The sequence below is a fragment of the Tricharina praecox genome (assembly GCF_024521635.1).
Source record: "Tricharina praecox strain CBS 144465 chromosome Unknown BZA05scaffold_1, whole genome shotgun sequence".
Classification (NCBI taxonomy): Eukaryota; Fungi; Ascomycota; class Pezizomycetes; order Pezizales; family Pyronemataceae; genus Tricharina; species Tricharina praecox.
The window spans coordinates 1,416,893-1,429,739 of NW_026250403.1; the positions used below are offsets into that span (position 1 = coordinate 1,416,893).

At 52.7% G+C, this 12,847-nt stretch overlaps 4 protein-coding genes across 4 annotated transcripts; 2 read left to right on the plus strand and 2 right to left on the minus strand.

Moving 5' to 3' along the window:
• Positions 1–481: 481 nt before the first annotated feature.
• Positions 482–1,447, minus strand: BZA05DRAFT_382331 (uncharacterized protein). Its single transcript, XM_051482102.1, has one exon. The coding sequence runs from the start codon at positions 1,414–1,416 to the stop codon at positions 487–489; it is 930 nt and encodes a 309-aa protein (XP_051344348.1). The 5' UTR covers positions 1,417–1,447; the 3' UTR covers positions 482–486.
• A 2,616-nt stretch (positions 1,448–4,063) lies between these two features.
• Positions 4,064–6,714, plus strand: BZA05DRAFT_440372 (kinase-like domain-containing protein; the record flags this gene model as incomplete). Its single annotated transcript, XM_051486591.1, has 4 exons — positions 4,064–4,897; positions 4,992–5,228; positions 5,287–6,351; positions 6,430–6,714. The coding sequence occupies 4 exons, from the start codon at positions 4,064–4,066 to the stop codon at positions 6,712–6,714; spliced, it is 2,421 nt and encodes an 806-aa protein (XP_051344349.1).
• Positions 6,715–6,855: 141 nt separating this feature from the next.
• On the plus strand, positions 6,856–7,503 carry BZA05DRAFT_12501 (uncharacterized protein). The gene has a single exon (XM_051478730.1). It carries the CDS (start codon positions 6,997–6,999, stop codon positions 7,396–7,398), a length of 402 nt encoding a protein of 133 aa, XP_051344350.1. The 5' UTR covers positions 6,856–6,996; the 3' UTR covers positions 7,399–7,503.
• Positions 7,504–8,167: 664 nt separating this feature from the next.
• On the minus strand, positions 8,168–12,314 carry BZA05DRAFT_12537 (uncharacterized protein). Its single transcript, XM_051478733.1, has 7 exons — positions 12,026–12,314; positions 11,779–11,891; positions 11,612–11,704; positions 11,448–11,558; positions 11,306–11,389; positions 8,813–11,258; positions 8,168–8,752 (listed from the first exon to the last, which is right to left on the minus strand). The coding sequence occupies exons 1-7, from the start codon at positions 12,190–12,192 to the stop codon at positions 8,590–8,592; spliced, it is 3,177 nt and encodes a 1,058-aa protein (XP_051344351.1). The 5' UTR covers positions 12,193–12,314; the 3' UTR covers positions 8,168–8,589.
• Between the last annotated feature and the right edge of the window lie 533 nt (positions 12,315–12,847).

Consider the following 12,847-nt stretch of genomic DNA (forward strand, 5'->3'; position numbering starts at 1 on the left):
GAGTGAGACACTGTGATTGTGTCTATGTATGAGACGGAGGAGACTCATTGCATAGCGTGTCTCGCAACAGGCACGTAAAGCCACTCAATTGTTATACAGCAGCTGGGCATACCCAGTGCAGCCAGACAGAAAGGCAGACAGACAACAGACAAAAGACAGAAAGACAGACAGACAGAAAGACAGCCGAATAAAAGCTACTATCACCTGCCCTCCCTCCCAAAGGAACAAGACAAAAGACAAACAGCCGTCTGCAAAGAGCTCTTCATCCCGCGAGGACTGCAATAAGGCATCAGACAACCAATCGAATAGCACCAAACGGCCAGGCGCCCGTATCTTGCCTTTAATAGTCGTGCAAAGCGGAAAGCCGCATAATCGAGTCACAAGGCGTACAGTCTTCCCAACAGTCATAGTAGTCATAGTCATCACCATCCAACAGCAAACCACGCTCTCCCAAGGGATATAATCATAAGCCATAATCCATCCACCCTAGCGAATAGTCCTCTTCGCCGCCTCCGCCTGTCTCCTCCGCTTTCTCTCCTCCAGCTCGGCAATGGTGTCGGCCGGCAATTGGAACCCACTGAACGAATCGTCTGATGAGTCGTCAATATCGTTCCCTGCCGGCGCCGTCGCACTGCTCCACCTCCGGTAGCTCGAGTCCATAGCATCGTCCTGACTCAGAGACACCGCACTGCGTCCAAGATACCGATTCATCCCGACATATCGATGATCGATGTGCCCGAGCGTAGCCGCCACCACATCGCGGTCGTTTAGGATAGCCATCCGAGACGAAGAGGGTGAATTCATAGTATCTAACAGCCTGGGGTGAAAGCGGGAAGAATTCGGAAGTGGGATAGTACTGTCATGAAGGGCTGGTCCGGGGTTGAACGCAGTATACTCTGGATCTTCGTTCACTATGTCGATCCCGACTTCGGTCTCCGATGTTCCGTCAACGGGAATGTGACGTGCTACGAGCGGCCGCAGTGGGAGGTTCGGTGGGGGGTTCGGTGGGTAGTCGCCTTGGCCGGACGGATCTGATGCTTCGCTGTTATTGAAGTCCGGCTCTCCGTCAGCCAGGTACTCGTCGTTGTACACGTCGTCATCTTCCTCATCTTCCTCGTCGATTTCGTCGGTATCAGCGTCACGGTAATCATCCGGTAGGTCGTCTCCATACACGGCCCAATTCGAAGCATTGAAATCATCCGCCGAGAACGCCCTATCGACACCCGAAGACGAAATCATACTAGGTTCGCTCGACAGGGTAGGATCCTCAGATTCCGGTGAAGTCTCAATTCTTTCCCTCCTCTTCCCTCTACTTCCCTCTTCATTCGGAGCATGAACGCCGGGAGGTCTCGGGATATCATCGGCAGAGACGTCAAGGGAACTTGGCCCAGCTCCGGTAGAAGCATCGGTCTCCATATCCCCTTCTCTTCCTTGTTCTTCTTCTTCTCCGCCGATGCGGAGAGACCGAAGCTCGGACAGGATGTCTTGGTCCGTCTCAGAGGCCTTCTGCTTTTCCTTCCGCCGCTGCCAGCGCACGGTGATCGTATGGTCCCATGGGTGTGCACTCGTGAACGGAGCAGATGTGGATGGGGGGTTGGATTCTGTAAGGACCTTGTTGACTTCTTCGTGCGTTAGAACGATCGAGGATGGGTGGAGCCTGAGCATCTGGGGTGGTAGGTTCGGGGGAGGGGTGATTGAGACTGTAGACAGTGGGCCACTGATTGAGGACTCTGGAGGGTGGGTGCCAAATCCAAGACTAGAATACGGGCGAGGCCGTTATCAGGAAGGACCAAAGATACTATGTGTAACTAAACCAGCTCGAGTGCACGCATACGTCGTATCGATAGGTACGACGAGTGAGACCCCGCGCATCTGGTTACCGACGTAACTATCGGCGCTCTTCCCTGCATGACTACATCACTATAAAAGACATCAACCAAACCAGAACCCGTATATTTAGCCTCAGTACCTGACCATATATGCACTATAATGTGTGCCCGTTCTCCCCGCGTTCGGTCGAAGAGGAAGGCTAAGCATCCGGTCTGCAGGGCGGGCCGCGGCTGGCACATCGCGGGCCCGGGTAGCTAGACTGAGTGCTATGGGCACTCAGATGCATCGAGCGTATCATGTATTTATACATATAGCGAAATCGATTGAGCAGTTACCCTCTACTGGAAAGGGGAACAGTCTTTGACCTTCTCACTGACTGGATTGTCAAGGGGACATGAGCACTCTCGTAATTCGTTATCCATTGTCATGTTCAGATGTGATTCGGACTGTCCAGCCAAAGCTCGTATGTACTGGTGTGCCGGTGTTCCCACGCGCGTTCGTTGCTCGGAAATATCAGAGGAAGCCTCCGTGACATCAGCTATTGACTCTTGAGCTCCATGTTCTTCGAACTCTTCCGTTGGCCAGTTTGCCAAGGATCTCCAGCTTCATTCCTTCCATTACCTTTCGACAGTCGACCTTTCGTTTCGGACCTGTTGGGTGTTATCCTAGGCATGTTTCCGGTGCTGTGTGGATTCAGAAGCGAGTGAATGTCGGTGGAGGATGGTTCAAAGCTTTGTATTCCCCCCCCAAAAAACCCCCGAGCTTGGTCTGTAGACACTGGTATTTACGCTGTTTCCTTTGTCAATTCTCTTCCATTGTTAGTCGGCAATGGCCCGTCGAAATCGACTTCCTAGATGGATCCCAGTATGAAGTTAATGAATGCCTATTGATAGAGCAATTAGTCGGTCGTGAAAGAGTCAATTGTTTATGATGTAAAAAGATCCCCCACAATCCAAGTCCTCTACTAGATTGCTATCTGCACAACTGGGGACACGACCGAGCCAGGGCCCCATAGCCATGGCAAGACCGCCGCAGAAGAAAGGAGGGCCATGTTGAATGCCATCCGCAACTTTCTCCTTTCGCTCCCAACGGCATTCTTCCGTATCAGGTTATTCGGCACAATTGAGGAAGCTGAGGCCATCGGTATCATAGCATTGCGCACCAGTCTTCAAGTACTCACTTGGGCGTCCTGGCATTCTGTGCGCATTCCTAGCGTGTTCGGGCTTTTGGACGGGCCTTTTCTCAACCCGAAAACCATGGCTTTAGTCGATTCTCCAGCCGCACTTCAAAATTCGCAGACTTGTCACCTCCAGACATCAGATACCGGTACTTCCTGGTATGCGCCTTTTTCGATCATTCCCACTGTACTCTACGTCCTCTCCGGAGCTCGCCATCCGATCTGCTCGCACCCATAATAATTATAGTAATATTGCCCGAAAAGTGAGTGGCATGTGCCATCCGCTTTGCTTTGCTCTCCCCGGAAATTGGGTGTGGAATAGTGCAAGTGGATCATGGAATAATGGGATCGAGGGGATGCTTGCTTTCAGCCGCATGGTCTGCCCGTTAACTCTCCCTACCTCCCAAACCTTCGACGTAGAGGGCACGTACCTTGGTACATACTCCCGAATACACCGACTCTCATACATAGCCCACCACCCTACATACAAGTGCACAGTGCACACGGACGCCCTCTCATCCTCGCCCTCATACCCATATCTTCCGCTCAACCAGCCACACAACGCGGCCACTCAACACCTGATTCCTTCACCTTTCGTCCAGTCAGCACTCTCGATCCCCTCCCCCCTACCTCCTCCTCCACTCGCTCCCCTCTCCCACGATCGTTGTAGGCTCTGGACTTCGGCCTTCGAACGGCAGTCAAAGTCTCTCAACGCACGACACGCTAGATACCGCCTCCGAAACTCTGCATACCGTTAATTATAGAAACCAGCCACGAGGGGGAAGTGCCTACTTTACTTGCTTAGGGCCCGGACCGTTCGCCCCCCTCGGTTTTCGCATCCGCAGAGGCCCCATTACCGACTCATTTGCAACGCCTAGATACGAAGCTGGAGCTTACTACATTCCTTCGACACCTTCGTTCTCCCAACCCCCAACCTCGCTCGGAATCACAACCTTCTCCTACGGCTCATGCCACTCTGGTTGTCTCGTGCCTCAAAGTCGTGGCCTGCCTGAACCCCCTCCCGTGGATTGGACTGTATAGGCGAAACACCTAGACATGGACGGAGACCTCAACCTTTCACAGGCCCTCGGTGGCCTTCGGATCGCGAACCAGACAGACGACTCGCCGCCTCCGTCACCAGGCCCTTCTCCCGCATACCCATCGCACAACAATGATGCCGCATCGTCACAATCGCAGATTTACATACCCGATCTTCAATCGCTAGAATCAAATGCGTTACACGGGTCGCCGCCGCCGACAGGGGCGCTCGGAGGAGGGGGAGGGGGAACGTCTGCGAACGACAGCCAGCAGCAACAACATTCCATGAGCTTTCATTCACAGTCCAACATGCCTTTGCAACAGCAGAATAGCTATGGACCCTCCCAACCACGCGCCACCTACCCGCCGCCATCCGCCCCTTCGTCGAGACACTCGACTCAATTCATACCCAGCTACAATGGTACATCCAGCCCTTTCCCGCCGTCAACACCGGGTGGATCGGCGGCAAATCAGATCTACTCGCCCGAGTATACTCGGATATCGCGCGAACCGTCACGTTCATCGCTGTCGGGGCCTCCGGGTAGTTCGAGTTCAGGCCCGCGAGTTGCCGCCAGGGACCGGTCCAATACGGATAGAACCTATCGACAGCCCAACGCTGCAGGTCCGTCTCCCTTCCATGAGGAATATGGCGCTGCCGGGGGCTCGACTGGGACCCGTTATGATGCGGAACACGGGATTCCGGCGAGCAGCGCGGAGTGGCAAGAGAAAGGCGCTGCCGTTGCTATCAGAAAGGAAGCCGATGCTAACGGTAACGTCGTTACCTGGGTAGTGAAGAAAGGTGTCAAGGACTTCAATTTTGGGCGGACATTGGGGGAAGGGAGCTACAGTACCGTAAGTGCGCCCCGTTTCCCGCGATCTCTCGCTCTCCTTGGGGTACGCCCTCCGTGGTTGCCACAATTCGCTGACTTGGTTATTGTTGGACTAGGTCCTGGCAGCTACAGATCGGACAACATTGAAGGAATACGCGATTAAAGTACTCGACAAGCGGCACATCATCAAGGAAGAGAAAGTGAAATACGTAAATATAGAGAAGAATACTCTGAATAGACTTGGAGAGCACCCTGGAGTCGTTCGACTGTATTATACCTTCCAGGACGAGCGGAGTCTATACTTTGTGTTGGATCTAGCGACCGGGGGAGAGCTACTAGGAACTCTGAAACGGGTAAGTCCGAATGATGAAGAAGCGCACTCGAGGTTTGACTGAAGCTGAATTGTTGAAGTTAGGAACATTCGACGAGGAATGTACAAGATTCTACGCAGCGCAGATCCTGGACACAATCGAATACATGCACACGAGGGGTGTGATTCACCGAGACTTGAAGCCGGAAAACGTACTTCTAGACGACAGAATGCACATCAAGATCACAGATTTCGGGACTGCAAAAATACTGGACCCTCCCAAACGACCACCTCAGGATGGGGAGCCGGCCGGCGATCCAATGGGAGAAGTCGAAGAAACAAGGGCGAACTCCTTTGTAGGAACGGCGGAATACGTGTCGCCCGAACTTCTAAACGACAAGTCAACCTGCAAGTCATCTGATCTGTGGGCATTCGGCTGTATGGTTTTCCAGCTGCTGGCCGGTCGGCCCCCCTTCAAAGGCAGTCACGAGTACCAAACGTTTCAAAAGATTGTCAATTTGGAGTATGAGTTCCCGAAAGGCTTCCCCCCGGTGGCTAAAGATCTCGTCGAGCGGCTGTTGGTGCTGGACCCTGCGAAGCGACTCAGCATCGAGCACATCAAGAGCCATCCGTTTTTCGAGGGTGTGGAATGGGGGCGAAAGCTCTGGAGACAGAAGGCTCCACGGCTAAAGCCCTATGTACCACCACCGGAGGAAACCAAAATTATAAAACTCGGCGGCGATTCTTCTTCCATTGGAGCAAGGAACGGCGCTGCCGCATTAAACGGAAGACCTGCTGCGCCTCCGCGGGTCATAACCGAATTACCACCCCCTAGCCAGCTGGACATAGAATGGTCACCCGTGCTTACCCGGTCAAACGAGCGAATATTGAAACTCGGGAATGCAACTGTGCAAACAAGCCCTGCTCCGCATTCTCCGGACGGCAAGGTAAATTCACAGGATGCACCCAAGAAATTTTCTAGGTTTTTCGGTGGGAGTGCCACGAAAAAGCGGCAACGACTGGTGATGGTGACGAGTGCTGCGAGGGTTATAATTGCCGCCGCTGGAGGTGACGACAAGAAGCCAAAGACCGAGATTAGTCTTCAGGGACTTGGTGTGGTCGTCAGGAAAGTCGGCGGTGATGGCACAATGTGGGCGATCGATACGGTAAGTCGTTTTATCACCTCTCGTTTCAGGCCTAGCTAGTCCTGCTCTTACATTTTACTTACATTCTCTTCCTCACAGCGCGACAAATGTTACACATTTGAAGACCCAAAAACTCCCGCCAGCGAATGGCTCGAGCAGATTGACCGCGCCCGAGACATCGCATCGGTCAGCTACCCACCAGATGACGGCGGATTCATGTCGAGTGCTCTCTCGAGCCCATCGTCAACCATCACCCTCGACGCGGCAGCCAACGGGCACCACCATCACCACCCTGGAGGCAGAGGTAGTGATGGGCAATCTGAACGATCCAACAAACGGTTCTCAAAGAGGTCGTCGAGACATGGCCTCGCTGCGGTGTTTTGACCACCAGCTCGTCTCTGAACGGTTGAACAGGGCTTGAAGCGGCCGTGGGAGGCGGTCCAGGGACAGCGTGCGGGTGGATTAGTACTAGATGAGAATGGGGAGGAGTGTGGATTGTATCTGATTGCATGCTGGGAATTGTAGTGGCAGAGATGGCGGGGGTGGGATGTAACCGTTGTAAGGGTTTTGGAAGCGACCCGACGATGAAGCGAGAGTAGCGGGGGCAGTTGGTTTAGCGGGGGGTAGATTTGCAGGAGCGGGCGAGGGAGAAACTCTTTCTTGTGCATGAAAAGGATAACAAAGTTGGGGGGTTATGTCCTTGTCTTTGCCGCCGTATATCTCTTCCTGATGTCCTTCGTTCGCGCCTCTCAAGTCGTGTGGTTCATTCTGTTTTCCTTTTTTGTTCTCGTTTCGTTTCGTTTTCATCGGGGCTGGTGTTTTTTTCTATTTCTCTTTGTTTTTTTTTCTTCTTTTTCCTTTTCGTCTAGTTTACAACTGTGTGTCCGAGTTCCCTCGCCATCATCATCATCATCGCCGTGTGTCCATCCACTGCATGCTCCTGCTTTTTCCTTTCCTTTCCGTGTTATACCTATCCCTTTTTCTTTTCTTTCCTTCCCATTCCATTCCTTATCTTCCTTCTTCAATCACGGGGGCGAGGATTTTATCTTTAACTTTTACTTAACTTAGTTTGGCGTACTCATCCGTCTTATTCCTATATCGGGTTTTATTGTTATTTGATTTCTGCCTTTTTTGTTTGCGCGTGGGTGCGTGTGTCCGTTTACTATAAGTTTCAGTGTTCACTGTTCAGTACCTACTTCTTGGGTATACCGTACTGTATTATGTATCGACCGAAATAAAAGTGTGGCGTACCTACCGTACTGAGTGGAAGAGGAAGAGATGGGGATGGGGATTACAGTGCGTAGAGTACGTACCAGGTACCTGAGTACCTGCCTCCTACTTAATCGTATACTTACCTCCTACCTATGGAAGTATGGAGGTGTGGAATTATGGAAGTATGGAAGCATATACGTAGACGTCGTCGTAAGCGCGTCGTCGTGGGTGGCCTATGGGCTACTAGATCCACACGCTCACGCCGCGGTCGCCGGTGATCGCTGTGATCTCATAGTCATACCACATGCCACATGCCACATGCCATCCGGAGGGGGAGCAGTCGTCAAACTTGTAGTCTTTTATAGTGTAAGCATTCGAGGCCAGTTTTCGGGGACAAGGGCAGGCAATGGAAATGGAAACCATGCGGTGAGATGGCGAGATGGCGAGATGCCTAGCATCAGGGAGCACTCGGCGTCGAATCCGCACGCGCGCAGATGAAGCTTCAACTTCTCATAGGTTGAGTAGACGTCGGGAGGGCGGGGCGGAGAGCAGTATGTAGGGAGCCCGCATCGAGATCGCGGCCAGCGGGAAGGGAACAGTGGTGAGAAAACAGATATGCTACATACTGCCATTATCTAGGTACTCTAACAAGGTCGAATGCAGTGATGATTAAACAAAAAAAACCTCCATAAACGTTCGTCATACTATAGTTTAGGAAGGCTGTGTGCGGAATGAATTAATCTTTCTCAACCCCCATAAACAATCTTCTTCATAAGATACATACGCAGTACCGTACCATACAATCAAAGCAAAGCAAAGCAGAAAAAAGAAAAAAGAAAAAGGCATTCAATACCCCCAGGGCGACCCACAGTTAGATCCCAAATACATCGCAACTCCCCATTCCATACACATCCCGTTCATTTGCATCAAGACCAAGATTACTTGTCCGAATATGCACAGAGAAAAAATCATAATCCCATCAATCGTCTACTCGGGTACCACTGCCTTCCATCATCACCTCTCCTCGCCTCGCATTTCCACATACGTCTACCGCTTCTCAACCAAAAGCACGTGCATAGCCAGATACGCCAGCACCACAAAACTCGCGGCGAATATCCCCAGGCCCGTGACGTCGTTCCAGTACGCCAGACTGTCGAAGCCGAACGTGCTAAGGATTGTGGCGCCAGGGACTTCAATGTCCAGTCCGAACCTTTACCGTTCATTAGTACCTAACCTATTCCATCTCTCGGGGGAGCGAGGGGAGACTTACTTGTGCTCAATCAAAGTCAGATACCGCACCTCGTTGACAATCATCGCCTCAAATGCATAGTGGAAAATCGACAAATTCTGCAGCCATAGTGCGCCCTTGGGAATCGAGTGATGGTTTAACAACAGACCGGCAAACAGCAACGAGAACAGCATAACCAGCGATCCGATGAGGTTCCCCAGACTGTTGTCTTTGCAGACAATTCCAATGAAGAGACAGATGGCACTTGCGGCGAGGTTGAATAGGACTAGCACCAGCAAGAATTTGAAGAACTCGGGCCACTGCGCGACGAGACCGACCATCGGGTACAGTATCATTGCCATGATGACCGGGGGGATGATCCGCAGCGGGACTATATCGAATAGAACCTTGGCCGAGAAGTATGTGATGGGCGAGTAATAACCGTTAGCGCGCTCTCTGAGGAAGAGGGTTCGTTCCGCTGCGAAGACGTTGAGAGAGGTGAGGGTCGAGAAGCCGAACAGAGCAAGGACGAAGAAGAAGAGTCCCAGCCGATTCTGGAAACCAGAAATGTCGTCCCTGACACCGAAGAAGAGATAACCACAGAGGCACGCAAGCACAATGGAGACGGCGTAGTGGGCGAGCATCAGCATCGGGTTGCGGTATAGATTCTTCCATGTTCTCGCGGAGAGAATCATGAACTGTCCAATCCAACCAACCCGCCTAAAGCCTTTTCCTTCTCCTCCGAGTCCTTGGCCGTTGCCGTTGGCATTGCCATTAGGACTAGGAGTGTTGGCAGTGTCGATCTCCTCTTGAATCTCCTTTGCAACGTCAGAGGTCTTGTAGGCATTGATCAACACGTCGAGATCAGTCATGTCCTCCCTGACAGAAGGCGGCAATAAAGCATCAGTTTCGGCAGTGTCATCGATACTCCGGCGTGGCTCTAGGTCATCAGACATCATTACGCCATCCTCGCTGAGACCCGGGCCGAGGCTGTGGTTGGACCGTTTCTTGGTGAACAATTTCTGAGCCTGCTCCTCCCGAATGGAGGATCCTCTCTTGCGGGGACGAGGTCTTTGTCCGTTGTTTTTCGGTGTGGCTGACGATGAGCTCTCAACTTCAGGAACGGCGTTGTCGTCTTCCGGGAAAGCCCGGCGCTGGTCGGCATGGACAGTGAGATCGACTAGATAATCCGCAATGTTGAATCCAGGAGGGCACGGATAACCCTGCTTGTCAAAGTACGTCTGACATCTATCGAATGGACCCGAGTAAATGCACCTTCCTTTAGCCAAGAGAACAAGCTGGTCAAACAGAGCCACAATGTTGCTCTTAGGCTGATGAATGGTGAAGATGACCGTGCGGCGGTAGTTTTTTGCCAATTTGACCAAGCATTCGACGACATTGTAGGCGTTGAACGAATCCAATCCGCTGGTGGGCTCATCGAGGAACAAGATGCTGGGACTAGTTACGAGTTCGCAAGCAATGCTGACTCTCCGCTTCTCACCTCCGGAGATGCCACGGATGCCATTGTCTTCAGAAGTACCAATGAGCTGATCCTTGATACCGTTAATTCCAAGTTGCGTCATAACTTCCACAACCCGTCTGTCTTTGGCCTGAAAGTTCATATCCCGGGGAAGCCTGAGGAGTGCAGAGTTCAGAACGGTTTCGTAAACGGTGAGTGTCGCCATCATAGTATCTTCCTGATCGACGAAACCACTGATCTCCTTGTAGTCCTCATCGGTAACCCTAGCACCATTGACCATGAACTTTCCGTTGACCTGTCCTCGCTTGTTCTTTCTAGCCAGAATATCCAAGAAAGTTGTCTTTCCAGCGCCCGAGGGACCCATGATAGCCATGACCTCTCCAGGACTGACTGCGCCTCTAACACCCTCGAGGATCTGCTTCCCGTTGAGCTGGTAAGAAACGTCGCAGAAGTGCAAAGCCGCGGGCTTATGTCCAGTCAGGATTCCGAGCGCTTCGTCGTCGTCATCCGAAAGGTGAATGGCACCCAGTCCTCGTTTCTGGTTCGCGCGTCTGCTCGCCCACCATAGTCCCAAAACCACTATGACGATGAAAAGCGCGCATCCAGCAATAACTCCAGCAATCAAGGGCTTGTTGATGGTCTTGATGGGACGCGTGTAGCCGGGAACTTCGGATTTGTGCAAACACTCGCCGGAGTCGCAGTTGAGGAGAATAGTCGGGTCACCAAAGATATCAGTGATGACCTGGTTCATGTTGGCCTCCGAGAAAATGCATTGGTCATTGGTCTTTGAGGAATCGCATTGGAAGGAAGCTGGTCCGGTAATCCCTTCCTTGAGGAATTCGCTCAAATCGATGGTGCCGCCTTCACCGCACAGAGTCCGGCCAGGGACACACTCGCATTCAACTTTCTTGCACTCGTAGTCGGTGACATTCTTGTCGTGCTGAGTGTCAAGTTTCCAGTCGCACTCTGTGAGGTCGCAATAGAACGATTCGCGTTGGTCGACCCAGACTAAAACAGTCAATGTGCTGCCTGCAAACCCGCCGGAAGGACCTTACATTCGAAAGTGCACTTTGCGTCCTCCTTGTTGCAAGCAAACGTGACTTGAGGCTTCTTCTTCAACATCTCGAGAATCTTACGATCTGTTCCCAAACTGTCAGCCATTGCCACCACCCGAACCCGCATCGCAGGGGCACCCACTCGTCACATCACACTGCTGGAAGTTCTCCTTGACGGTAATTCCCTGTTTGTAGCATACACCGTCCACTCCCTGCGGCATGAGCGCATTGCAGGCATCGTCTGTCTTGCAGACTACACCTAGCGATCAGTACTTCTTCATGCAAGCGCAGCGCTGTAGCACCAACCGTTGCAGTTTATCCCCTCCCATCCTTCATCGCATTCGCACGGCCCGTCACCCTTCGGTGGTCGGTGAGTTCCAGCGGCTAACGATCCACACACTGTCCGAGTAGCAAACCGCCAGCGTCAGTCATTGTCCTTCCTTGGTTGGGTTCGGGAGACAGAGGAGGCGCACGTGGTTGTAAACAGTCATCGCCAGCGAATCCTGGAGGACACTCGCACTTTCCGCTGTGCGAGCTGCATTTCGCGAACTGCGTGCAGTGGAAGGCCGGTAGGAGGCAGTTGAAGCTATGGAACGCAACCGGTCGTCAGCACCGCAATCCTCTCGAGACAAACAGCGTGGTAAGGGCCCTGAAGCCTCCGAAATTCCCAGCCCAACCAAAGCATCGCTGGAGAGAAGAGAAGGACGACAATTTACGCACCACGGAGGACAGTCTTTTGGTCGGTCATCCAAGCTCCAGACATTCTGCGACTGCAGGAGCGCGAGGTTGGGAGTGACCGATGACGTATTCCGCGCCTCCGTCACCATCGACGACAGCGACGCCGCGAGGAGAACGAAAGCGCCGAACGAGCGTAACATCGGCGGCATAGTTCGGCAACGCCGAAAGACCCAAAGCGCGTAGGTCTCACCGACGATGTGTGTAGCTGGTTACCGTTCGGTCGGAGGTGGGTCTGGGGCAACGTGGTGTGATTGCTTTCCGCGAGGAATAAGAAGCTTCCAAACGGGAGAAGAAGAGGTACAGGCGCGAATGGGATGATGGGGAAAGCAGAAGTACTCTATGAGTAGAGTTGGCCAGGTATTTAGCTTTCTCCAGGGAGGGGGGCGAGGTATGATCACGAGCAGGCTGAGGGACGGGACCAGATCTTAAACCAAACCCAAGCTGGCTGGAGCTGGGGGCGAGATGGGCCAGCGAGGCTTGGCACGTGGGTCGGTGGTTGGGTCGTGCACGTCAACGATAGATAACTAGGGTGAGCTACCTCAGATAGGTACCAGTGCATAACCAGATGAAATCGTAAGAAGCAGGCGTATCGACTTCCGGCTATGGGGCGATGGCCACACAACTAGAGGCGGATGAATCCGACACATATTCAGGTACTTTCCCATGCTCTATTCTCTCTTCTGTCTGCGAATCATAAGAGATGATGCGTGCTGTATGGAGTCCGATCTGGCTGGCTGGGCCTTCCGCACGGCCCAATGGCGTCGCATTCCGATCCGGGATGACATCCCGTCACGATCTGAGCCT

What these genes read in the sequence shown, in the direction of transcription:
- BZA05DRAFT_382331 (XM_051482102.1), bottom strand. Translation starts at nt 1,416, where the DNA reads ATGGAGACCGATGCTTCTACCGGAGCTGGGCCAAGTTCCCTTGACGTC.
- BZA05DRAFT_12537 (XM_051478733.1), bottom strand. Translation starts at nt 12,192, where the DNA reads ATGCCGCCGATGTTACGCTCGTTCGGCGCTTTCGTTCTCCTCGCGGCG. An exon ending in CCAGCAGTGTGATGTGACGA is followed by an intron (nt 11,390 to 11,447) that starts GTGGGTGCCCCT and finishes GTTTGGGAACAG; the next exon opens with ATCGTAAGATTCTCGAGATG. An exon ending in CTGACTTTGATTGAGCACAA is followed by an intron (nt 8,753 to 8,812) that starts GTAAGTCTCCCC and finishes TGAACGGTAAAG; the next exon opens with GTTCGGACTGGACATTGAAG.
- BZA05DRAFT_12501 (XM_051478730.1), top strand. Translation starts at nt 6,997, where the DNA reads ATGAAAAGGATAACAAAGTTGGGGGGTTATGTCCTTGTCTTTGCCGCC.